This window comes from Raphanus sativus, chromosome 4 (genome assembly GCF_000801105.2).
Source record: "Raphanus sativus cultivar WK10039 chromosome 4, ASM80110v3, whole genome shotgun sequence".
NCBI classification, from domain to species: Eukaryota; Viridiplantae; Streptophyta; class Magnoliopsida; order Brassicales; family Brassicaceae; genus Raphanus; species Raphanus sativus.
The window spans coordinates 11,161,319-11,188,685 of NC_079514.1; the positions used below are offsets into that span (position 1 = coordinate 11,161,319).

Here is a 27,367-nt window from a genome sequence, read left to right on the forward strand (position 1 = left end):
AGTGCATACTTGTTCTTGAAAAAGTTTAACTTCGAGCAGTGGCGGAGCCACGTTGGTTGGAAGGGGGTCAGTGACCCCAACAAAATCTATAAAATTTTAAATTTACACTTGTTTTTCATGTTATTGTCTTGGTGATCGAGATGGTTAAAATCACCCTTTTTGATCCGTGTGTCTTAAGTTCAAGTCCTATGTATGTCTCTTTCCCTATAATAAAATATTATGACCCCCACAAGATTTATTTTTGCCTCCGCCACTGACTTCGAGAACCAGAAGAATATGAACACCACAATTAGTTGCCTCTATTCTTCAAGATGATTCTTCAAGATGATAGAAAAACTTAGTAAACCTGATAAAATACAAAAAAAAATGAAATTACAAAATTCTAAATTTGTTTGATTATTTACAAGTATTATGTTTATTATTTGTTAGTATTTTCTGATTTAAATTCAAAATAATTATAGTAAAAAAATTCATCACTTAGTTGTGTACTACTATTTATAATAGAGCAAATAATTTGTGCTTTTATGCTTTTTCTTAGTATTGACCTTGTGACATTATAAACATTATATATATCACGAAATTAATTATATTACAACATGATTTGATGAGAAATGATTGTAGGAAACAAAATATAAGTGGTATAACTATAATATAAGTCTTTAAAGTACAGTAAAACTAAAAAAAAAATCAAAAATAGAAAAGTAAAACTTTGAAGTATTTTTGTAAAACTATACACTTGGTAAAACTTTGACCCCAAAAATGCTATAAAAAAAATTCCCGGCCAAATTTCAGAAATTTTCCCTCCCAAAAATTCTATTTTTTCCTTAATTACGAAGTTGGTAACTATAATTGCTATAAAACTACGAAGTTGGTAACTATAATTGCCTTAATTTTTAGGGTTTTCTCATTTCTACTATCTTCTCAATCTTCTCAACCCATTTTCTCTCATCTCATTTTCCCTTTTCCATCTTTCTTCACCTAATGGGCAATCTTCATGTTTTTTTTCCAAAAATGGTGGTCAATCAAGAGTTAAAACTCTGAGGCTATTTATTAAGTGTTGATGCAGCGATTAGGTTATCATCGAGAAGTTCTCCAAATCTGATCCAAATCCTTATCGCCAATACTATCGATGTCTCTCTTTGGTTTCTCAAACGACCATGCGGATTGAATGACCCAATAATAGAAGAAAAATATTAATAGTTGTCTTATTCCTACTATCATAGTATTTTTGAGATTTTGGTTGTACAGTTAATCATAACTTCTATCAAATTCATTCAGTGACGAGTTTTTTTAATTTTTCGGTTTAACAAATGAAAAAAGAAAACTTTGACTTGGAAAAGTTTACCAAATTATACAAACAGAAAAATACTTAACCAAAGTTATCCTAAGTTACACCGAGTTCTACGAACATAAATAACAAACCAAGTAATATAAACACAAACAGCAAAGTTAGTGTGTTAGAAGAAGAAGTTCTACTTCTTAAGGCAACTATGAAGACTGAGAAACCCTAGTGCAAGGAAAATAATGATAGTTCTATGATGTCTTATTTCTAGTAGTCAAAGAATTTGGATGTATAACTAATCAAAACTTGTATCACCTTAAGGGAATGTAAACTTTTTCCAAGTTTTAACAAGTTTACACAAACAGAAATATGAAATTTTGACAAAGTTTTAGCGAATTAAACAAACACAAAACAAAGTAAATCTCAAGATATTCAAAGTGACAAACAAAAATGGAAAACTTTTGCAAAGTTTTATTGAGTTACACAAATATAAATAACAAAGTTTTACCGAGGTACCAAGTTACAAAAACTTCTATTGGTTGAGAATGATCGATTTTTTTATTTGCCACTTGTATTGTTTGCCAATGATTGATTACTTCTTTATCGCTTTGATGATCCTCATGATATTTTTTCCACTATCACTTCTACCGTCCTTCTCTCCTACACTTTTATCCAGACTCTATTTTCATCTCCCCACTACCTAAACCACCATCCTTCTCACTTTGTTCCATGTCTCCACCATTAGAGGTCGGATGGTTTCATTTTCGTTCTTTGAGAGCAACACTTCATAGAAAAACGTAACTATCAAATTAAGTCATCATCATAAAATTCACAAAGTATTACTAAGTTATACAATTTAAATTAACTAGTTAATTTTTTACTAAGTTGTACAATGTTTTATAGTTATATCAAGTTTTACTAAGTTATACCATTCTGAGTTCGTTTTTTCTTCGTTTTTTTTTTGGATTATACAGAGGTATCATGGCCAGTGGGATTCAAACCCGGGTCCGTATTGGGGCCAAAGCTCTCTCAAGACCACTAGGCCGTCGTCGTTTTTTCTTCTCTTCCGGTGGATAATTCGTGATTTGTTATTTCGTTATTATTTTTTTCTGGAGAAAAGTTTGATTCGTATTTTATTTGAAGATTATTCTTTCTCATGTGATAAAAAGATGAAAAAAAATAAGATTGATTTGTTTCAGTGAAGAAATAGAAAGAATGAGTAAAACTTAAAAATACTTACTTATGTCTAGATTTTATGTTTGGATCCAACTTTAATGGGTGGGTATGATTTGAGTTTGGATAATCCGCCTGGTAAATTTGTAAATAACTAGATTTTGTCTGGTCTTTAGGTCTTTTAATATTTTTTGTGATTTAAATAAATATTATTTAAAAAGGAAAAAATGGAGGAGTATCTGAGATTTTTTTTTGGTTGAGAGTACTATAGAAATTGATTCCGACTAGACAAATCTTTTTACAGTTATTACTATATTTCCGGTTTCACAAGATTACGATATTTACATGTTCGAAAACCTTCTATCAAAATTTACAACATATCTAAAATATTGCATGAATAAGATGAGACCTAATTTTAGGAGTTGTAATAAAAAATTTATTGAAGAGACTTTTACGAAGAAATCTTTTAAAGATTGTCGTATGAACATAGAAAAAACTGGAAAACAAGATTACATAGAAATCAGAAAAAGATGTTTCAACTTTATCAACTTAAACGACTTGCTTCTCAAGTATCTTTTTTTTATAACTAACGAGGTTAGGATACTCCTCTCTTTTAGAGCATGTTTATAGGTGGTTCTTAACAATATATCTTAGATTAAATAAGATTAAAAAATTAAAGCAAAAAAAGAAAATACAAAGAATGTATCTTAGTTAAGAGAAGTAAGGGAAGGTTCTTAATACACGTGTCGATACAAGAATGAGCAGAGAAAAAATGGAGGGATCATATTGAAAAATCTGGTCACGACAGGGTCCACCGTTAATAATTAAAAAAAATAAGAACCTTCAAATGGGTTTTGTTGATAAACATGCTCTTAAAAAAATGTTCTTACAAGATTGAATTACCTTGACTCAACCTTGTTATAAAATACTGTCTTACTACATTGATTTATAAACTAATTGTTTCTTATATTATTTTAACTATACCATAAAAATAAAATGCTCATCATCTTCGTTCTCTTAACTCTAATGCGGTATCTTAGATTATCTTAACTAGTGTTTGTTTAGTTTATAATAATCTTGCTTTAAATCTTAAATTAATATTAAATAAATTATGTTGATTGAAAATTTATTAATTTTATAAGAAATTTAAAAAATTAAGAAAATGATATAGGAAAAAACAATAATTTACTCTCTTTTTATGATCCTAGCTAGCATCTAATTTGTGAAATTAATTATGACAAGCAATTTAAAATATTTTCCACAAAAAAAAACCATATATCTATATATAATACCTTCAGAAAATATATAGTTTTCTCCAAAAAACATCTTTTAGACCAAAATTAAATTAAGTCACCTTTAAATGGATCCACCTCAGAAATTAACCTTTAACATTTATTGTATGACTGATACCGCTCGGTACGAGTATGATAAATAACTTATCTAAAGTTGGGTATCATACAAAATCTTAATGTGTTTTGAAATATCTGGATATAATTAAGAATTTCATGAATTAAAAATCCAATATGATCGCAGAAAGAAGGAGAGGAAGAAAATGCTACAAATATATCCTAATGCAAAGGACATTCTCAAAAGTCTCACATGTGTTCTTGGTGCGAGAGAATGTTTACCATAAAGATAAAGTTATATCAGAACTTAGAATCCATGGCGCTTATCTCAGGTAAAAAATCAAAAGAAGAATTTGGTATGCATAAGTTCCGTCTCTACTTAATCTATTATGACACAATATTTGAGAAAATGTTGAACATGTAGGAACAAGGTGATAATTATAATATACGAGCAGTGAGATTATCTGATGCGCAATTATCTGATGCTCACAATGGTCTCTTATAAGATGAATGTGGTGTTGCGGCTAGTTTTGTCGTCTTGGACACCGTTCATTTGAATTAAGATTGGATCCATATTCACAGTCATCCTTCGTATTCATGTTTCTATTGGTTTATTTTCTTCTCTTTCTTTTTTCACCTTCTTGCTTGTTAAAGATCTGTAATTATAAAGATTAATAAGACATGATTACACAAAGCTATTTACAATTATTTTCAGAAAACATATATGCTTCTGTTTTTTCTTTTTTTGTTATTGCTTTGTGAGATGCATGATCGGTTATGGGTGTAGCCAAGTCAAAACTTGATGTAAAACATTGTTAACCACAAAATTTCGTTAATTTTATTACTAAATTTTTTTATTATCAAGAGGATTAGACCAAGAAAGCATTTGATGAAATAAATTTATAAACGTAAGTAGGTGTTATAATCAGAGACCTAACTGAAGTAATTAAATAATTTACGTTGCTAAAAACAAATGAGGAAACTCCCTGCAGAATTTAAATCTTTTTTAGAAAAGTGCATGGATAAGATGGGACCTATTTTTAGGAGAAGTAATGAAGATGTTATTGAAGAGATTCTTACAGAAAAAAAAAACTGTTTCTAAAAAGTGTTATATGAACGTACTAAAAGTTGGAAATAAATGCTACATGGAGATCAAAAAAATTATGTTTCGATTTTATCAACTCAAACGCTTTGTTTCTCAAGTTTTTTTTACAACTAGTAAGGTTTGGGATCGATGTTCTGATGAAGTTTAAAATTAATTTTGATCTTACGATGAAAAGATTGAATTATCTTGATTCAACCTTGTTATAAAATACTGTTTTATTATACGAATAATTATAAACTAAAGGTTTTTTATATTATTCTAACTATATAATAAAAAATAAAACTTTCACCAGCTTCGTTCTCTTAACTCTATTGCGGTATTTTAGATTATCTAACTAGTGTATTTTAGGCTTACAAAAATCTTGGAAAAAATCGTATATTAATTTTTTGTAATTCAAATAAATTATATTGTTTGGCAATTTATTAATTTTATAAGAAATTATAAAAATGGAGAAAACGATATAGGAAAAAACCAATAAGTTTCTCTCGTTTTTATGATCCGATGGGGCATCTCATTTGTGAAATTAATTACGTCAAACTATTTACAATATTTTCGCAAAACACATAGCTATATACTATACCTTCATAGAATATAGAGCTTTCTCCAAAACGACATCATGTAGACCAAAATCAAACTAAGTCACCTTTAAATGGATCCACCTTAACAATTAACCATTAACATTTACTGTTTGACTGATATCGTGTCGATCTGAGTATGTTAAACTTATTTATCTTAAGTTGGGTACCATACAAAAAAAATTAATGGGTTAAGAAATGTATGGACATAATTAAGAATTTCATGAATGAAAAAAACAATTTGGTTGCTAAAAGAAGGAGAGACAGAAAATGCTCCAAATATATCCTAACGAAAAGGATATTCCCAAAAGTCTCACATGTGTTCTTGGTGCGAGAGAGTGTTTACCATTAAGATGAAGTTATATCATAACTTGGAATCTATGGAGCTTATCTCAGGTACATAATCGACAGAAGAGTTTGGTATGCTTAAATACAGTCTCTATTTAATCTGTTGTGGCACAATATTTTGAGAAATATTGAAACGTTTAGGAACAAGGAGATAGCTATAATAAACGAGCAGAGCAAATATCTGATGCACACAAAGTTCTCTTATCAGATGGAGGTGGTGTTGAGGCTAGTTTTGCCGTCTTGGACAACATTCAATTGAATTGAGATTGGATCCATATTTACAGTCATACTTCTTATTCATGTTTCTATTTGTTTATTCCCTTCTCTTTCTTTTTCACCTTCTTGGTTTTTAAAGCACTATGTACTTCTAAATTATAAAAATCAATAAAACATGACTAAACAAAGCTATTTACTATAATTTTCAGAAAACATATATGCTTTTCAATTTTTTTTTGCTTTCTGAGATGTGTGATTGGGTTACGGGTATAGCCGAGTCAAAACACAACGAAAGACAATGTTAAGCACAAATTTTCATTTATATTTTACTTTTATTTTTTATTTTTACAGGGTTTAGACCAAGAAAGCATTTGATGAAATAAATTTAAAACGATAGGTAGGTGTTACAATAAGAGAGCTAACTGAAATAATTAAATAAATTATGTTGCTAAAAATAAATGTGGAACGTAATTTACTAATTAATAAAAATATCACCAGCAGTAACATTCAAAATTAGTCTATTATATATACACACACTTATAAATCTTGTGAATATAACACATAAAATAATTAAAATAAAAAGTCAAAAATAATAATCATATGTAATGGAGCTGAAGACAATTTTCACGGCTCTTTTCATAATCACCACTTTGGTATCTTTTGCATATCCCAGTTTAGGCCAAGAAAATGTTGACGACAAACCATTGGTCAATCCTGGTCCCGATATGGTTTCGTTGGAAGCGATATCACCGACTTCACAAGATTACAATATTTACATGATCGAGCAACTTCCAGCAGAATTTACATCTTTTTTAGAAAAGTGCATGGATAAGATGGGACCTAGTTTTAGGAGATGTAGTGAAGATGTTATTGAAGAGATTCTTACGAAGAAACCTGTTTCTAAAGAGTGTTGTATGAACGTACTAAAAGCTGGAAAAAAATGTTACATGGAGATCAAAAAATTTATGTTTCGATTTTATCAACTCAAACGCTTTACTTCTCAAGTTTCTTTTACAACTAATGAGGTTTGGGATAGATGTTCTGCTGAAGTTTAAAGTTCATTTTCATCTTACGATGAAAATATTGAATTATCTTGATTCAACCTGGTTATAAAATACTGTTTTATTATACGATGAATTATAAACTCAAGTTTTTTTATATTATTCTAACTATATAATAAAAATAATTTTTTCACCAGCTTTGTTCTCTTAACTCTATTGTGGTATCTTAGGTTATCTTAACTAGTGTATTTTTGGCTTATAATAATCTTGCTAAAAATCGTATATTAATTTTTTGTAACTCAAATAAATTATATTGTTTGACAATTTATTAATTTTATAAAAAAATAAAAATGGAGAAAACAATATAGGAAAAAAATGTTTTCATGATCCAAGCTAGCATCTCATTTGTGAAATTAATTACGTCAAACTATTTGCAATATTTTCTCAAAACACGTTGCTATATACTATACCTTCAGAGAATATAGAGCTTTTCCAAAAAAACATTATTTAGACCAAAATCAAACTAGTCACCTTTAAATGGATCCAACTCAACAATTAACCTTTAACATTTACTGTTTGACTGATATCGTGTTGGTCCAAGTATGTTAAACTTATTTATCTTAAGTTGAGTTGCAAAAAAAATAAATGGGTTAAGAAATGTATGGATATAATTAAGAATTTCACGAATGAAAAAAAAAACAATTTGGTTGCAAAAAGAAGAGGAAGAAAATGCTGCAAATTAATACTCTCTCCGTTTCATATTAAGTGTCGTTGTAGAGATTTTTTTTCGTTACAAAATAAGTGTCGTTTTAGCATTTCAATGCAAAATTTATTATTTTTATTCTGTATTTTATTCTTTTATTGGTTAAGATGTATGTGTAATGATGTTTTTGTATGGAAAATATGCAAAATTTAATGATTTCTTAATCCGTGTGCATAACTCTAAAATGACACTTATTCAGAAACAGAGGGAGTATATCCTAACGCAAAGAATATTCCCAAAAGTCTCACATGTGTTCTTGGTGCGAGAGAGTGTTTACCATTAAGATGAATTTATTCAGAACTTGGAATCTATGGAGCTTATCTCTGGTACATAATCGAAAGAAGAGTTCGGTATAGCTTAAATACAGTCTCTATTTAATCTGTTGTGGCACAATATTTGAGAAAATGTTGAAACGTTTAGGAATAAGGAGATAACTATAACAAACGAGCAGAGCCAATATTTGATGCACCCAAAGGTCTCTTATCAGATGGAGGTGGTGTTGAGGCTAGTTTTGCCGTCTTGGAAAACATTCATTTGAATTGAGATTGGATCCGTATTTACAGTCATCCTTCTTATTCATGTTTCTATTGGTTTATTTCCTTCTCTTTCTTTTTCACCTTCTTGATTTTTAAAGCACTACTAGATCTTGATCCGTGCGACCGCACGGACATTAATTTTCAGTTTTGGTTTTTATTTATTTATACTAAATAGTATATTTGTAATATTTGATCGTTTTATATTGACTAAGCTTGGGGTGGGTATTTGGATATCCACTCGAATTCGGTTAAAATCTATTTGGGTTTGAGATTGTCGAGTTTAAAGATTCTAGCTCTATTCGGGTATTTATAAATTTTGGTTTCAGTCTGATTCGGATCTTTGCGGGTTTGATAACCCGTTTAAACAATTTTAATTTTTCAAATTATATATCTTTAAATTTCCCTAAATCTAAAAATAAAAATAATATAACATGTAAATTTGAGTAATGTAAGCCAAAGTACCTAAATTAAAAATTAAAAAAAAGTTTAACTTGAATATTTGGATGAAGAATAAATATATATTTTAAGTGTTTTTGGTGTTTTGATTATTATTTATCTACTTTAGATGTTTATTTTTGATTATTTTTTATATTTCAAATATTTTAACGAACTTAAATTAACTTATATCTTGGATATTAATTCGAAAAATAGCTAATATATTGAAGTATATAAATATGATTTAGATACATTTGAATATCCGAAATATTTCGTTCGGATAAGGTTTGGTTATGGTTCTCTAGATACCAAAATGGTAATTCCGTTTAGATATTATCTAGTTCCGGTTTAAATTTGGTAATACTTTTTCGTTCAGATTTTTAAATGAAGAGTTAATATTATAGTTTTCATGAATTATTTGTCCAATAAAAATGTTTTTTTTTTTTGAATTTGACATTGATTTAAGGGATAAGTAAATGAAATGTATTTAATTCAAATTTAGTTTTGGAAAACACATTAATCTAAGTGGAAAAGGCAAAATATTAAAATAGGAATTTTATTTAATTGTGTATTTAATTTTGAAAAACACATTAATCTAACTGAAAAAGACAAGCATTAAAATATGAAACTCAATTTAATTCTCAGTGGCATGGAAGTGTAATTAAATTTGAAAACTAAGGGCAATTCTATATGTGTACTTCTGTTTTAATAAGATAGATGTACTTCTAAATTATAAAGATCAATAAAACATGACTAGACAAAGCTATTTACTATAATTTTCAGAAAACATATATGCTTTTCTATTTTTTTTTTTTTTTGCTTTCTGAGATGTGTGATTGGGTTACGGGTATAGCTGAGTCAAAACACAACGTAAGACATTGTTAAGCACAAATTTTCATTTATATTTTTAATTATATTTTTTATTGTTACAGGGTTTAGACCAAGAAAGCATTTGATGAAATAAATTTAAAACGATAGGTAAGTGTTACAATAAAAGAGCTAACTGAAGTAATTAAATGAATTATGTTGCTAAAAATAAATGAACGTAATTTACTAATTAATAAAAGTATCACCAGCAGTAACATTCAAAATTATTCTACTATATATACATACACTTATAAATCTTGTGAATATAACACATAAAATAATTAAAATAAAAAGTCAAAAATAATAATCATACATAATGGAGGTGAAGACAATTTTCACAGCTCTTTCCATAATCACCACTTTGGTATCTTTTGCATATCCTAGTTTAGGCCAAGAAAATATTGACGACAAACCATTGGTCAATCCTGGTCCCGATATGGTTTCGTTGGAAACGATATCACCGGCTTCACAAGATTACAATATTTACATGATCGAGCAACTCCCAGCAGAATTTACATCTTTTTTAGAAAAGTGCATGGATAAGATGGGATCTAGTTTTAGGAGATGTAGTGAAGATATTATTGAAGAGATTCTTACGAAGAAACCTGTTACTAGAGAATGTTGTATGAACGTACTAAAAGCTGGAAAAAAATGCTACATGGAGATCAAAAAAATTATGTTTCGATTTTATCAATTCAAACGTTTTGCTTCTCAAGTTTCTTTTACAACTAATGAAGTTTGGGATAGATGTTCTGCTGAAGTTTAAAGTTCATTTTCTTGATTCAACCTGGTTATAAAATACTGTTTTATTATACGATGAATTATAAACTCAAGTTTTTTCATATTATTCTAACTATATAATAAAATTTTCACCAGCTTCGTTCTCTTAATTCTATTGTGGTATCTTAGATTATCTTAACTAGTGTATTTTTGGCTTACAATAGTCTTGCTAAAAATTGTATATTAATTTTTTTGTAACTCAAATAAATTATATTGTTTGACAATTTATTAATTTTATAAAAAAAATTTAAAAAATGGAGAAAACGATATAGGAAAAAAAACGAATAAGTTTCTCTCGTTTTCATGATGGCGGGTCAACGATTATTCCAAATGGCATAAATAATTTTTCTGGCTTATAAGGTATCAGTGTCTTCTTTACGTTTTGATATGTAAATGATGTAGAATGATACATTTTACATTCTAATATCTTACAAATAGAATACAAATATACAGTGAATGTAGGCCGTCTTTACAATCACGGAAAAATACATGAAAATGGCTAATTAAGTATTAGAAAAACTAAAATACTAATCACAGAATATCTTTGTCGATGAGCATAACATCATTTATTGCATTTAATAATCTTAAATAAAAATATAAACATTTCAATCTACATATGACTTATCTCGTCGGGCTGACCAGTAAGTGAAATTTGTATTTCTTCAAGTGACAATCCTTTCGTTTCCGGAACGAGCAACCAAATAAAAAGCAACGCTCCTCCTCCGATAGCCCCAAATATGTAAAATGTCCCTATTAATATATATATATATATATATATATATAACCCAATAGAATTATTAATATTTTTATATATAATTATATAAACCAATAAACCTATTAATTCATATAACTTTGTTCTAAAGACATACCTTGAGTGCTCCATTCGAATAGAAAGTTGAAAGCGTAAGTGACGATGGAACTACTTGACCATGAGGCTAACGTAACTAAACTCCCTGCTGTTACTTTTATATTTATTGGAAATATCTGCATATACACAGACGTCATACAGTTATATTTATAAGTTAATTTTTTACAAAATGGTATACATTTGAAAATAAAAGTTTAAGATAAGTCATGTATACCTCTGACATAATTACCCAAGGGAGGCCTCCCACGCCTATTGCATAAGTTGCAATATACAGCTGCCAAGAAAGAATTAACATCAATGTTTATTACTGCGTTTTATAATTCGCGTAGGACGAATCCGGTGTGAAAGTTGAGCAAATTTTTTACCGTAACGCATATAAACGTGAATACTGGAGTTAGTTCTGGAAGTAATTGCATTTTCTGCTCATACCAAATATACAAAAGCATTGGTTCAGAATTGTATATATGACGACCAAAAAACATATATATCTTCAAACGTAAATAACCTGTAATGCGAAAACGATCCCAAGAAGCATGCAAGTTATGCTCATCCCACACGCAGAAGTCTATATTGTCCGGATTGTATATTAGACAACTATCAATTTTTTTATATTTTGATAACGATTGCGTAACTAGAAAGAAAAAAAGCTCACCAACAAGAGGGGCCGTCTGCCCCATTTATCTACAAGAATTAGACCAATCATGGCTTTTGGTATCTGCGAATAGCCACAAATGTTATTCAATGCTAAGAACAGTACAAACAAATGGAAATGTAATTATATATAGAGAATTTTTTTAGTTTTAAAATTAAGTTCGATGAAGTTTGAATGTTTAACCCCCAAAATGTCGATAAAACACCAAACATCACAATAACTTAATAATATAACGAGTTGAAAAAAAAAATAGTTTGATCTAATAAGCGGAGTATCTGCGTAGTTCATAAAGCATTTGAAAAAGAAATGTATATACTTACCATGAATAGGCCTAACATCGTAGATCCAATGGCCACCGAAAAACCTGTTTCAAAACTAGTTGTTAGAGAAAACAAAATTGACAAGTAAAGACCATGAATAGGCCTAACTGTTTCAAAACTAGTTGTTAAAGACCATGCACTGACAAGTAACACGAGAGAAAAAAGGTGACTTTCTCTCTCTACTAAAAGGCGATAAAAAGGGGATCTAGGGTTCGGAAATCGCCGCCGCCGACGGTGGTCTCACACCTCCGTTCGAGAAATCCCGACCATGGGGAGGAGGAAAAAGCGCATCCTTGCCTCCCTCCCTTTCTCTTCTAAGTTCTCTCGTTATGTTGCTATCTCGGCGCGGGCTGCGAAGTCTTCTTCTTCTCATGCTCCGGCGACTGATTCGAAGAAAGGTCCCGGGTCCGTTGGACCAGTAGGCTCCTCAAGCCTCGGGTGTGACCTGCCGTCTACTCAGAATGGAGCTGGAGCCGTTAACAATCCCTCTCTGGAGTTGAGTAATGTCGTCGCCACCGGACCTCTGGGTTTAGTGGAGGAAGCATCTCCTCCTGCTGATCTCGCTGGTGCTACTACTGATGTCGCGCCTGTTATATCTAGTTCTTCTCCGGAATCGGAGATTGTATCAAACAAAGCCAAGTCAACCTCTCAATCCAAGAGCGAGACAAGGAAATACTCTGAAGTGTTACATAAGTCATCCCTGCTCGAGGAAATTGGAACTCCAACGCAGCACATTTCTGGAGCTCCGTTTGTTCTGATTCCCGATGAGAACGTGGAGGAAGCTAAAGAGGAATTTCAGGAGTTTCTCTTTGCAAGGTTTCATGGCGATGCACCGGATATGGGTAGGATTATTGGTGTTGTCAACGCCATTTGGAGTCACTCTGGTCCAAGAATCTTTGTTCACCGGCTGAGCCCCTTAACCTTTTTACTTCGAATCACCAGTCCTCGTACTCGCGCTCTGGTGCTTGCAAGAAGTGTTTGGATAATAGCAGGATTGCCAATGTATGTGGCGCCTTGGTCCCCGGAGTTCTCTCCAGAAGAGCCTCAGATCTCTACAGCAGTTGTTCCTGTTGAACTTAGAGGAGTGCCTTACCTGCTGTTTAACAAACAAAGTCTCAGCCGTATTGCCACGGCAATTGGAAAGCCAGTTTCTCTCGCTCCTGAAACAGAGAGAAAGGCAAATTTTGAAGTCGCGAAGCTATGGGTACGAGTGGACTTGCTAGCTGATCTGCCTTCAAGAGTTGTTTCGGGTTTCACAAATGGAAGAGAAGTGGAGATTGAAGTGACATACCCGTGGTTGCCTGCGAAGTGTGATAGCTGCGGCAAGTTCGGGCATATAAATCTGAGATGTCCTACCTTACAGTCTGAATCAAAAGCTGGTACTTCCAGGAAATCTCAGAAGAATATAAGGCCGCCTAGTAAAGACCCCAAACCTAGGAGGACTTCAAGACCTGGCAGATCAAGAAGTCAAAGGAGGAAAAGATCACAGGCTCGTAGTACTATGGTTGAGGACAAATCTTCAATTGAGGCCCAAGTAGAAGATTCTGATTTTAATCCTACTGTCCACAATGTTGACCTCCCACCAGACCCACCTGATGAGGCGGCTCCCGCTCATGAGCTAGAGATACAACATGATGTGGAATTGCTAACTCAGGATTTAGAGCCAGGAGAGTTTGTGAGACCTACTCTTGTGGAGGAAGAGGTTATAGATAAGGAAGACGAGATCAAAGAGATATCCAGGCCAGCGTTCTATCTGGACAGGGGGGGTTACAACACAACAGTGGTCGTTACCCATAGCGGAGGAAAATCAGGAACTCATCCTCAGGAACACACTGATGCAGAGGCATCTTCTCCTTTTCTTCTGGTTAACAACCGGAAGAGTGGCCGCAAGGTCACACGTCACTAATCCAACATATAAGTATGTTTTTTGCGTGGAATGTAAGAGGACTGAATAGTACAGAACGCCACACAATGGTCAAGGATTGGATTACTACCAACAGACCTATTTTTGGAGCTTATTTAGAAGCACGTATACAACCCTCAAACTCTAGGAGAATAATCAACGCTATTCCTAGGGGATGGAAATTTTTTGCGAATTGGGAGCATCATAGAACTGCAAGGATTGTGGTGATCTGGAGCCCTAATGTGTTGGCTACAATCTATAAGGCAACGGCACAGACGGTTACTTGTGGTTTCTTCATGCCCCTGGAAAATATCAGTTTCACGGTGACTTTTGTTTATGCTTTCAATGAGGTGGAGGATAGGAGAGCACTATGGGAAGAGCTGGAATCTCTAAATTCCACTACACCAGTCCGTAATCACCCATGGGCTGTTGTGGGGGATTTTAATCAGATAACTAGAACATCTCAGCATTCAGATCATTTGACTTCTGAGATTGATGTTTCAGGAATGGAGGATATGAATCTAGCGCTTCAGGAAGCTGAGCTGTTTGAACCACAACATAAGGGTCTATCTTTTACCTGGTGGAACAATCAAGCAGCGAGCCCGATATCAAAGAAGATAGATCACGCTTTCATCAATCAAGCATGGTCTGTCCGATTTTCAGAAGCCTACGCGGAATTCCTTGAGCCTCTACAGTCTGATCACTCTCCTTGTCTGTTCCGTGTGCCGGAAGCTCAAAGGAGGGCTCCAAAGCCTTTCAAATTCTTCAATCATGTTATTGATCACCCTTCTTTTGAGGAAACAGTGAGGGAAGCTTGGCATCCAGAAAACATTGTTGGAACGGAACAATACAAGCTGGTGAGATCACTCAAGACTTTAAAGAAAGACTTGCGAAAGCTGAACAAGACTCACTTCAGTGGCATCACAGAAAGAGTTAAGGCACAGGGGGAGATAGTGGCTGAACTTCAAAGACGCCTCCTTACTCAACCTGATCCTCAAACTGCAGGCCTTGAGCATCTTGAGAGAGAGAAGTGGCAGGTTCTGGCAAAGGCTGAAGGGAAGTTCTATCATCAGCGTTCACGGGTGCAATGGTATGATTTGGGGGACCGAAACACGGCTTTCTATCATAAAGTGGCGGACCAAAGGGCATCTCAGAATCATATACATTTCTTGTATAAATCTGATGGAAGCTTGGTGAATGGTATTGATGATATCAAGGAGCATACAGCGGAGTATTTTTCCCAGATATTGGGCGTATCTGAAATGGCTTCTTCACCGTGTACTTTGGCTGAGCTTGCAGATCTCCTTTCCTTTCGTTGTACTGAAGAGAACATTGCAGAGCTGGTGAAACCGGTGCAGGATGAGGAGATCACGAGGACAGTGTTTGCAATGCCGTTGGATAAAAGCTCAGGGCCAGATGGTTATAACGTTGAGTTCTTGAGAGCTGCTTGGAGTATTATTGGAGTGGATGTACTTAAAGCGGTAAAGGAATTCTTCCGGAATGGTCGGCTCCTAAAGGACTTGAACAGCACTGCAATTGTTTTGATTCCTAAGTCGCCGGAAGCTTCTTCGTTGGGAGACTATCGTCCTATTAGTTGCTGCAACATTGCTTATAAAATTATCTCCAAGATAATTGCAAACCGCCTGAAGCCTATACTCAAGGTATGTATTAGTAGGAATCAGGCTGCTTTTCTAAAGGGTCGCAGTTTAGGCGAGAATGTGCTCCTTTCTTCTGACCTCATTATGGATTACGAGAAGAGTTCATGCCCTCGGAGTTCTATGCTGAAGGTTGATATCAGGAAAGCTTTTGACACGGTCTCATGGGACTTTGTCAACAAGGTGTTAGCTGCACAAGGATTCCCTCCTCTGTTCAGAACTTGGATTCAAGAATGTATCTCCACTCCCCGATTTTCTGTTGCAGTGAATGGCGAGCTGGCTGGGTTCTTCCCGGGTAAGAAAGGATTGCGTCAAGGCGATTCCATCTCTCCTTACATTTTCATAATGGTTATGGAAGCCTTATCCAAGCTACTTGAAAGATCTGTTGGACAGGGACACATCCGACTGCATCCCAAATGCTCAGACCCGCAAGTATCTCATCTCCTGTTCGCTGATGATCTTCTCCTGTTCTCAGACGGCTCCCGGCACTCCTTAACAGGTATCATGTCGGTTCTATCTGAGTTTAAGACCTACTGTGGCTTGGATATGAACCCAGCCAAATCGGAGCTGTTCTTTGGTGGTGTGTTGGACCCAGAAAAGAAAGAGTTGAGTGAAGATTTTGGCATTAAATTGGGAGACTTCCCAACAAGATACTTGGGTCTGCCTCTGAAGCCTGGACGCATATCACTTGCCACTCTTCAGCCATTTATTGATCAAATAAATGGTAAGCTGCACTCTTGGACAATGAAGTTTTTATCTTTCGAGGGTAAGATCAGGCTCATTGCTTCAGTGATATACGGGAAAGTGAACTTTTGGAGCTCAGTTTTCACATTGCCAAAGTCTTTCTATGCTAAGATAGACTCCCTCTGCTCGGGCTTCTTATGGGGGAACAGTTCAGGAACGGCACGTGGAGCTAGAGTATCTTGGGCTGACATCTGTAAACCAAAAAGTGAGGGAGGATTGGGTATCAGACGGTTGGAGGAGTTTGAATTGGTTTTCCGGCTTAAGCATGCTTGGAACTTGTTTTCTAATGCAGATTCTCTATGGGTTTCATGGCTAAAATCAAATGTGTTTCATAGGAAACCATTCTGGATGATGGAGGACTCGCAAAGGCTCTCTAAATCTGTGCGCAGTCTTGTTCAGCTGAAGGACCTCTTGCTTACTTTCTTGAGATGCGAGGTAGGAGATGGTCAGGATGCTCTGTTCTGGTTTGACTCATGGACTGCATTGGGGCCTTTGTTGACGTATGTGGGTCAAGCGGGTCCTCGTCAACTTCGGTTAAGACTCAATTCAACAGTAGCTGATGCAACTCAAAATGGTGCATGGAATTTGCCATCAGCGAGATCCCCACAGATTGAATCGCTACAAATTCTTATGACGACAATTCCCCCACCGGAAGTCTCATTTGGTAAAGACAAGTATCTTTGGCTCCAAGCAGATGGCTCCTTCGGCTCTTTTTTCTCTACGAAGGCTACATGGGATCACATCAGAGAATCTTCTCCTACCCAGCGATGGAGCAAAGTAATCTGGTTCAAACAGCAGATACCGCGGAACTCGTTTATATCTTGGCTGGTCATGCTTCGTCGTCTGCCTACTCGGGACAGATTAAGGCGATGGGGAATGACTGCGCCTGAGCAGTGTGTACTGTGTAATTCCGGTATTGAGACCCATCATCACCTCTTCTTTGAGTGTGAATACTCCTCCTCTGTCTGGTTGTATTTTGCTAGCAGGGTATGGCAAAACCCACCTCTTGATGTGCACTCAGCTGCTGCATGGATCGGGCTCTCCAGGGCTTCTTCTACACCTCAAGAGCGATGCATAATCAAGCTTGTATTTCAGTCATCTGTTTACCATATCTGGAAGGAGCGCAACGCCAGAATCTTTGCTTCAAAGTCTTCTCCCCTGGCGAGTGTTCGAGCAGCGGTGGACAGGCAAATCAGGGACCGGCTTCTCTCCATTCCACCTTCTCCTAGGGTCCAACCTTCCTTTCTTCAATTTTTCTTTGCGTGTACTAGGCCACCATGAGGTGTGCTCCCTTTTGTTCAGGGTTGTTGCGTTGTTCTAAATAAGTTGCTAAGCAACATGTAAACTTTTCAGAAAACGGTATGAAATTTTAACATGATTACCAAAAAAAAAAAAAAAATTGAAGTAACTTAATGGCAGGGCAGCATCATGCAAAATACATAAGAAAATGATTGGTAGAAGAAATACAAGCATCTATAAAAAACAGAACCTCTTTGAGGTTTAAAATTTCTATGCAAATACAAATAGACAGAATGCTACTCTGTGTGTGTGTATATAAAACAAAATCTTACCAGCTTTTCTAAAAATGGTACTTGCATAAGAGATTACAGCAGCACTTCCTGAGAACTGCTGTATCAACATTAGTCCGATCCCTACCTGAGTAATAAAAATGATGTGCAGATAAATGTACCCATTTATAGTCAGGAAATTAATTTGCATACTTAATTTTTAAAACATATGTTAACATTGTACCACGAGAGTATGTCTATACTTTTTCTGGAACAAATCAGAAAAGCTCGACTTTGAATCACTTGCTACAATTCTGGTCATAACCTGAAAACAAAACAAAAAATCATTCAGACTCTCCATTATCTCTATGTCAAGGAATGAATATATATTTAAAACCTATGATACAATAATATTGTCAAAACTCACTTGAATCTCTGAAGCTTCGTGTGAAATATCAGCATCTCTCCCTCTAAGCCGAAGCAGTGAATTTTCTAGTTCTTTTTCCGTACCAACTTTTGCCTTCAAAAATAGAAATCGTTTAATTAAGGTTCTTCTATTTCTTCTCATGGTTAGTAGATTACATAACGGGTTTTACTAAGAAAAGTAAAATTTAACCGACCAGCCATCTTGGGGATTCTGGTACAAAGAATAAACCGACTGCTTGAATGGCGCATGGTAAACCACCTAAACCGGGAATATAGTAGATTTTTATTAGTTAACCTGTACACTTATAACCACTTTCTTTCGTAGTTTGAACAGCACCACCACGTTGCTTATATGGTGAAATAATAACTAGTTTTACCTAGTAAAGCCATCATCCTCCAGTTCAAGAAATTCCCGCCAAAATAAACCATGGCGACTCCAGCGTTTTGAAGAAGCTAACAATTAGTCACACGATAATTTAAAAGGGTTAATAGACTGATCTAAAGCTAAAAGATAATTTAAATGGGTTAATAGACTGATCACAATAAAACTAAAATTTTCTTCAAGTTCTGAAATATGATTTACGATTCACACTTTTCGATTATACAAACAAATATAAATATTTTGGTGGAATATATTTGGATTAGGTTCGTATATATTTATATGATGGGTCATATTAATTTTGTATCATATCAACAAAAACTAAATTCAAACAATTTCGTCAAGTGTTTGACCCAAAAAAAAACAATTTCGTCAAGTTCGGGGTTGAGCTAACGTATTCAATTAAAAACTCTTTATTAGTTTTAAATGATTAAATTTTTTTATTATATATATTTAAATAACAAGAAGATAAAATTCCATAAAAATACTCCAATTAAATTTTGTTAAGCTTTTTAATATCCAAAATATTTTATATCCGGTTTAATACTCAAACTAATTATTTTACTCATTTTAATACACTTGTTTTAAAACATTTATTCATTTTAATACCCAAAGTATGTTCATTGTGATAATAAGTTTCAAACAAAAAATAAAAAACTCCAAAATATTTTTAGAAAAAATCTTAAAAATCTTATTTTAACTTTTAAGAATAAAATTAACTAAATTTTGGTTGATCTGAAATTTAATAATATAGTTTTAGGTTTATTTTCAAATTTAGTTTGTTTTCTGAAATTTAGAAGTAATTTATTTATTTTATTTAAAATTAAATTTATCTAAATTTTAAATATGATAAAATTTATTTACTTTTAATCTTAATATAAAAAATGAAATTTTAAAGTTCTAGTGAATTTAGAGATTTTAAAATTTTGTTTGAATTTTTTTAATATTTTGATTAAAATTAGCATAGTTTGAGTACTAAAATGAACATAGTTTTAAACATTAGTATATTAAAATAGATAAACTAATTATTCTAGGTAATTAACCAAATAATAAAAAAAAAAGTATTAAAAAAGCTTAACGAAATTTAGTTGAGGTATTTTTATAAAAAAAATTTACAAATATTTTACTTAGTTTTGGTTAAATACTTTTTCATATTATTTAAAGAGCGCATATATCCCCAGATTCCCCACAAACCACAGCTGATTTTATTTTTGTTTAGTTTTATCATTGTTTGCTCATATCGGTTAGTATAGTTATCAAACTAAAGTCAAACTTTATTTTATGTTGGCTGATATGCTTTTGTTTTTTTTGTCGGCCTTCATTATATTTTCTGTAGCTAAGGATTAATGGTTTGGAAAAGAAAGAAAACAAATTACCTGATTAGAAAAGGTAAATGTACCGCGAACATGTTTTGGCGCAATTTCGGCTATGTAGACAGGTACCTTCTCCATGTATAAAATAAGCATTTGAAATTTTAAAGCAATGTATTTACGTAATAAATTAGCAGCAACTAAACTTGTTAAGATGAGATCAAATATATATAACTATTAAAGTATCAGTAAGTAGTTAACAAGTTAATTACCACATAGCTAATCAAGCCAATTCCAATCCCTGATGATAATCTTCCAAAGTCCAGCCACAACACATCCTTTTATGTTCCAGACATGCAGACAAAAAACACTATTTAATTGTTGGATTTATCTAACCTCAACCTAATCGTTTGATTATTTTTACGAAATAATGATTTCACAGCACAGACATATGTTTGTGGTTATAAATTTTTTAAGACCTTAGCGAAAGCGATGGACAGCCAACCAGTGATGCAGAGGATATTGGACACCCACATTGTCTTTAAATCATGAAAAAGCAGAAAAATGTTATTGGTAGGAAACAAAATAACATTTCTAGTTGGAAAAGAAGATGTATGTTTTCTTTCTTAAATGATTAAAATTAAAATAGACTATCAAAATCTACTAGACATAAAATTGTAAGATGGAAGGGTAAAAATATATTTACTCCTCTTCTTCCTAGCATGATCGCCATTTTACCGCTGAACAGCGCACCGACTGCAGCTCCCAACGTGGAGAATGAGCCAAATGCTGAAAACTGAAAAATTCCAGATTAATCCAAAGAAAGATTGCAAAAGTTGATGAGTTGGGTTTGTTTTAGTGTGTAAAATTAGTTACTAAAATTAGAAAACTAACACATGCTAAGTATTCATATTTATTATTATATTTTAAATAACTGAAAGTAAAAAACATGAAAGGGAAAGAAGTGATTGATTGAGTGGTTATAAAATAAAAAAAAAGGAATGATTGATGTTTTACAAATATTAGTTTGTTCGTGAATTTCAATATTCATAAATGTAATAATATGAAGTGGATTAGTTTGTTTAGATAAGTCTTTTCAAGACTTCTTTATGCTTCTGATTGATCTTGATCCTTGTAATACCACTTTTATGAACCTTAATGAAATTCTAGTGTTAAAAAAAGAAGTAGATAAGTCCCGACCAGCTTTCTCTCTCCTCCAATATTCTCTCCGGAGGCAACAAAATGGTAGACGTGTAGAAACGACTTTGTTGTTCTTACTTGGCATCTTGAATTAACGCTTTATGTCTTCTCTCTTCATAGGAGCTCTTGAGTTTCCGTTATCTTAGAGGCGGGCTCTAACCCTTGCTGTCGGGGTGTGTCAGTGTTTGTGGTGTTGGTTCGTGGAGTGCGGCTTCGCAGCGGTGTCGGAAGTGGTCATATATGGTTTCTTTGAGGCGGTATAGTCTCATCTCTCTCATCAATTTGTTATCTTCCCGGCTATTGGTTTCAGTCACATCACATGTGGGAATCTTGTCGACGTATTCTTATCGGGTTTTGTTTACATTGTGATTTTGTGTTATTTTGAACCGTGCCAACTGTTGGATTCATGGATATCAAAGGTTTGACATTTCTTCGGTTCTCGAGGAGGACGAATGATGAAAAGTCTGGTTGGTACTTGTGGTCTGAGGAGTTTCCTTATCTTTGATGCCTCAGCCACTGTTATGACGACATATCTATGTGCCACAAGTTTATTTTCTCGGTAGTGTTGCAAAGCTATAGTTTTTTGCAGGTCTTGGAGAGTTAGCTGGATTGAGTAGTGGTCTCCATTCAATTCCCATTTTCCTGCATATTCGTCCTTGGTGAGAGGTCTTCATCGACTGCTTCTCTTCGGGCGGTTCTCATCATTGTAGAAGATTGTATATGTGGATATGCGATGATTTTCAAAGGTTGTGTTCTATATATTTTCTTATATACTGCTTGTACGTTAATTCGGAAGCGATGATTATAAGTCTGAACTTCACTGGGAGCTAGTTACTTTAGATACGACGTGAATAGTCCCGACATTTGAGGTAATGAGGAAAACCTCGTCAAATCGCGGCTATCGTTGAAGGTTAAGAATGGCATCTGGATTTTTCTAATGATTTTAAAATAGACCATCGGAACATATCGAATTTAGTGGATGTGATCATGTTTATGTTTTAATTTGAGAAACTTTTGTTGGACTTGTAATTGGACCTAAATATGATGATGATGATGATGATGATGATGATGATGATGATGATGATGATGATGATGATGATGATGAGATGATGATGATGATGATGATGATGATGATGATAATAATAATAATAATAATAATAATAATAAATAATAATAATAATAATAATAATAATAATAATAATAATAATAATAATAATAATAATAATTTGCATTACTTTTTTACTTGGTGTGGGTAATAAACTTCACTATTTGGGACAACGACAATATATATTTTTCTTCATTTGAATTGATGGTTTAACTATTTCAGTTAGGATGAATAAAGAAGTGAATATGTCAGTGATGTACTTATCTACGGAGTTAAAATTAGATGTGACATGTAACCTGATGCAGTTGTACTTATCTACGTAAGAATCTAGTATGGATATGTCAGTGTGTCACTCTCAATCTCTGCTGCTAATCAGTAGTTTATGATTAATTTAATCTTTAACTAGATTCTGACCCGCCCTTTAAAGGGCGGATATATTTTTGTGATTATATTTGTATTTTTTTTTAGTTATATTTGTGTAAATTTTAATCAAAATATATTTTATTAAATAATAACAATTAAAAAACGGATCTGGTATACGCTCGGTTAGGGCTGGATTACCAGTCAAACCCGCCAACTCGGGGGTTTCAATTTTGTTCTGGTAAAAAAATATGACCCGCACAATCCGCAAACAAATAATTTGTACCGGCATCTGTCCCATTTAATTTTGCGGTTATCTGCGGGTTATAAATTTTTAAATAACTATTTAATTTAGTTACTATAAAAATATATTAATCATAAAAAATATATTTTTAAATTTAAATTGTTTTTTTAATTACCATATTTTTTAAAAAGTGTTTACTTCACTTTTTATTTTTATTTATTAAATAATTTTCGGGTCGGCTGGTACCCGCAATCCAAAATCTACTAAGTCGCACCCACCCCAAATGAAATACTCATAACCCGCATCCACATTTGATTTCAAATAGTTGAACCAAATTTATGATCTGCCCTTAAAAGGATGGGTATATTTTTGTTTTATATTTTTTAGGAAATATTTTTTATAAAATCCAGGTTGTAACCAATTATATCTCTGAATATATTTTTTTCTAGGATATATTTGATTTATCTGTCACATCTCTCAACCTATAAATATAGCTCCAAAAAATATACAAAATTCAAAATTGAGATTGGTATGATAAGAAGTTCGATATAGATAGGCCTTTAAAATATGAATTTAAGTTCCATGATAATGAGTTCGATACAAAAAAATATGACATTCCTAGAAAATAGGAATTTATCATTATGGAATTTCTTTGTTGTTGTTGCAGTTATATCTCGGCATATAAACATGTATATATAGATTGTTACAGTTATATTTATAGGTTTCATGTATTTTTTAAATTAGACTCAACTATTATCAATTAGTCATATTGCTAAATTAATAGAATAGATTACACATAATAAAATTTCATACAATTAAAAAATGGGTTTTGTAAATTTTGACGCAATAAAAATAAAAAGATCCAATTTAGTTGTGAAAAACCCAGTTGTATTTTATTTTTAAAATCGTGACTTATGGCCCAATCTTTAAACAAAAACCTAGAAAACAAAATCTAAGTTTGAGCGACTCTGTATCCCAAAACAAAATCATGTAAGTCCTTTAGGACAACTTAGAAGTTGCGTGATAGTAATGGTTTGAGGAGTATCCATAAAAATCAAGTAATCGTTCAGTTTTAGGAATTTTTCAGGTAAGGTATAGTTTGTTTCTCGTAATTTGGGTTTATGGCCTGTTAATAAGAAAAATAGAGGATGTTTGACCACAAAAAAATCGAGGATGTTGAACTCGAAATTCACTAATGGTCTAAGGATATTCATGATAATCCAATGGTTGTTCGGTTTTAGTAATTTGACAGTTAAGTTTGAGTTGGTTTTAAGTTACAAAAAAAAAGTTTGAGTTGGTTTCTCACAATCTGGGTTACTGGTAATCATGAATAGTTTGAAGAGTATTCATGATAATCAAGTAGTTGTTCAGTTCTAGGAATTTTCAGATAAGGTAGAATTTGTTTTTCAAAATATGGGTTTTGTTCTGTTAGTCAGGAAGATAGAGGTTGTTGAACTTGAAATTCATGAATTGTCCGAGGAGTATTCTGGATTTTTGTTCTGTTAAATCAATGAATCAATATTTGTTGTGATGAAAAAGAGAGGTAACTGTTGTTGTTAGATAAATAGAGAACGTGGTTATTTTGATTTATTTAGATGCAGTTATAAAATATTTATTTTATTTTTAATTAGGTAATGTGGGTTATAAAAAAGTGGACACAACTTTTATTAATAGGGCAAACTGCATAATTAATAGAATAGATATCAGTTAATGCATTAGTAAGCGGTATGATTTAAATATTTTTGTCGGTTAGTGCAATACTAAGCAGTGTATATAATAATAAGTCACATTAATGGAAGTATTTAGTAAGGGTCCGTAAATTTTAGTCACAACATGTTTAATAGGTGCAAAAAAAAAATATGTCATGGTAATTTCAAATAAGATTCTATTTTAATAGAGTAGATATTCGCTTATCAAAATAGAATAATAGAGGGGCATACTTCTGCTATAGAAAGGCCCATATCTTGCATAATTCCTATCTCGGCACCTGAGGTATAACCAACCTGCAAAGAGCAAAAAGAATAGAAAAACAATTAAACAAATAAATGATGATATCATGACCGACCCTGGATTTTTGGGGGACTATAGACAAGTTAAAAAAAAATTCAATAATTTGGAAGTTTAATTTGTTTTTACAAATTTGGGATTTATGTTTATAATTTTTTTTTAAAATTAGAGTTTAAAAAAAATGTTTCACTAGACTTGATCCAAGACCGCCCCTCCATATACTGCTACTATTATTTTTAGTTTCTACTAGTAAGATAATTAGCCCAATTTCTAAAGGCCACGAGTTCCATCCTTACAGTGTGCAAGATCCTAAAACTGCACTTAAAATGGGACAGAGGGAGTATAATAATTTTGGTTCCACAAACACTCACCCTTAATCTTTCAATTTTGTTTAGTTATAGTATTTACCGATTATAATATATAAATTTGTAAAAGAAAAGAGCAAGCAAAGTAAGATGATAACTTACAGCAACACCAAAGGAGAAGGAGGCACATACGGCGACGAAAGTGCTGAGGATAACACAGGCAGTAATACGACAGTCTGACGCATCGTTTTGGTTCTTCAGCTTGAGAAGCCCTTCCTCCATACTTCTTTCTTCTTCGACCACCGTCATAAACACATGCAGTATGTATGTGTAAGACAGAATTTCTGGAGAGAGAGAGAGAGAGAGAGAGAGAGAGAGAGAGAGAGAGAGAGAGAGAGAGAGAGAGAGAGAGAGAGAGAGAGAGAGAGAGAGAGAGAGAGAGAGAGACGTATGCTTTTGTTTTGTCAGAGCGGGTTCCTATATAAGGAGAGGTGTGTTCACAAATTATTATTCCTTCCATATAGTAATTATGTTTTATTTTCTACTTTTAAAAGGACTTGGATCAGAATGCGGATGTGAGATTTTTCTTATAAGAAAAATTTCAAGTCAGATTTTCTTCATTTATATGCTATGTTGATCTTTTTCCTCAAAAAAAAAACAATACAGCTATTTTTTTTCTTAGCTATTGGGTGCAATTTTTCATAAAACCTTTTTTGTTTTTTTGTTACCAAGCCTGTATTTATAAAACGTTTCTTTGTAAATAGTTGTTTTTTTCAAAAACAGTTCATCATGGGTTGTATTTTCCAGACAACTTTTAGTTTTGTACGTAATGTCTATATATTAAAGAAATGTAATTTGTTTTATCTAATTTTGTAACAATACTAATAGCGGTACAGAGAATGTCCCGAACCTAGGAGAACCATTGCATTTGCATTAACCCATAAGAATTCCTTTTGGATTAGGCTTCATTTAGCACTCAAAGGTAAACTACTAACTAGAAACTATTTAACAGCCTAGCTACTTCTCATATTAAAACTTCTATAATATTAATTTTACATGTTCGTTCGTTTTTCTTCTTTGTACCGTACTTTCTAATTGTGATGTAATGTTCTTTTTAACACAATTGTGATGTAATGTTGTGATTAGTTGTTATTTATTGTTTAATAAGTTAAGAGTTTTTTTTGTAATTAAGCAATTTAATGCTAATTAGTCCTATGCGCTGTTATTATGATGTTAAGATCTATATACCATCTAGGAATGGGACCGCCTGAGTAGTTGGTCTTTCAACTCATTCAGACTTCAGCAATCCTGCTTAGTTTCATTAATGAAATATTTGAAGATTAAATATAAAAAGGCCAAGGCTGACGATATAATTCGTATTTTCGTACGGATGAACTTTTTTTCATCTGTCCCTAAAAAAAGACTATTTAAAAGTTCTTAAAACATCTTCTATGTAAAATTCTATTTTTTCTTTTAAAATGGAAAAAAATAAAAAATAGAGTAAAATTGATTGAACTCAAATATAAATCTCATTAATGAACAAAAAATAGATTATTCCATTTATTGAGTAAACTCTATTATGAAGTGGGTAGAATTTGGTTGGAACATTTCTTACTCCATACTCTATTTCACTTCATTTTAGAGAAAAAAATAGAGTATGATTGGAAATGCTCTTACATCAGGATGAACCATAACATTGAATGCTTTGTACCGATGAACTATAATATTGAATGCTTATAGTTCTTATATCAGGGTGACTAGTTATTATTTTTTAACGCTGAATAATTATACTATTACAAACTTTGTGAAATACTACAAACGATTCAATATGCAATCAATATAAATTACATAAAATTTTGTATTTTCTTAATCCTTGTATAAAAAATCTTAAAACTCATTTAAAATGATACATAGAAAGTAATCAACAATAAATATAACTTATGAGGTTATAGTT

At 32.7% G+C, this 27,367-nt stretch overlaps 1 protein-coding gene across 3 annotated transcripts; it reads right to left on the reverse strand.

Annotated features, from left to right (window-relative positions):
* Positions 1-10,821: 10,821 nt before the first annotated feature.
* Positions 10,822-25,802, reverse strand: LOC108848455 (sugar transporter ERD6-like 18). Of its 3 annotated transcripts, none has more exons than XM_057009417.1 (17): positions 25,576-25,802; positions 25,042-25,104; positions 20,899-20,988; positions 20,465-20,530; positions 20,259-20,324; positions 18,881-18,956; positions 18,698-18,762; positions 18,505-18,597; positions 18,322-18,402; positions 18,141-18,225; positions 12,268-12,311; positions 11,948-12,010; positions 11,801-11,860; positions 11,661-11,714; positions 11,510-11,569; positions 11,297-11,411; positions 10,822-11,177 (listed from the first exon to the last, which is right to left on the reverse strand). In XM_057009417.1, the coding sequence occupies exons 1-17, from the start codon at positions 25,720-25,722 to the stop codon at positions 11,038-11,040; spliced, it is 1,368 nt and encodes a 455-aa protein (XP_056865397.1). In that variant the 5' UTR covers positions 25,723-25,802; the 3' UTR covers positions 10,822-11,037. The 3 variants fall into 3 exon arrangements, with proteins under 3 accessions (XP_056865397.1, XP_056865399.1, XP_056865398.1); XM_057009419.1 differs by having other exon boundaries at positions 20,899-20,981; positions 25,576-25,618; XM_057009418.1 differs by lacking the exon at positions 25,576-25,802 and adding an exon at positions 20,672-20,731 and having other exon boundaries at positions 20,899-20,981; positions 25,042-25,100.
* Positions 25,803-27,367: the final 1,565 nt, after the last annotated feature.

What these genes read in the sequence shown, in the direction of transcription:
- LOC108848455 (XM_057009417.1), bottom strand. Translation starts at nt 25,722, where the DNA reads ATGACGGTGGTCGAAGAAGAAAGAAGTATGGAGGAAGGGCTTCTCAAG. An exon ending in GAGGATGATGGCTTTACTAG is followed by an intron (nt 18,763 to 18,880) that starts GTAAAACTAGTT and finishes TTCCCGGTTTAG; the next exon opens with GTGGTTTACCATGCGCCATT. An exon ending in CTTGGGTAATTATGTCAGAG is followed by an intron (nt 11,412 to 11,509) that starts GTATACATGACT and finishes GTGTATATGCAG; the next exon opens with ATATTTCCAATAAATATAAA.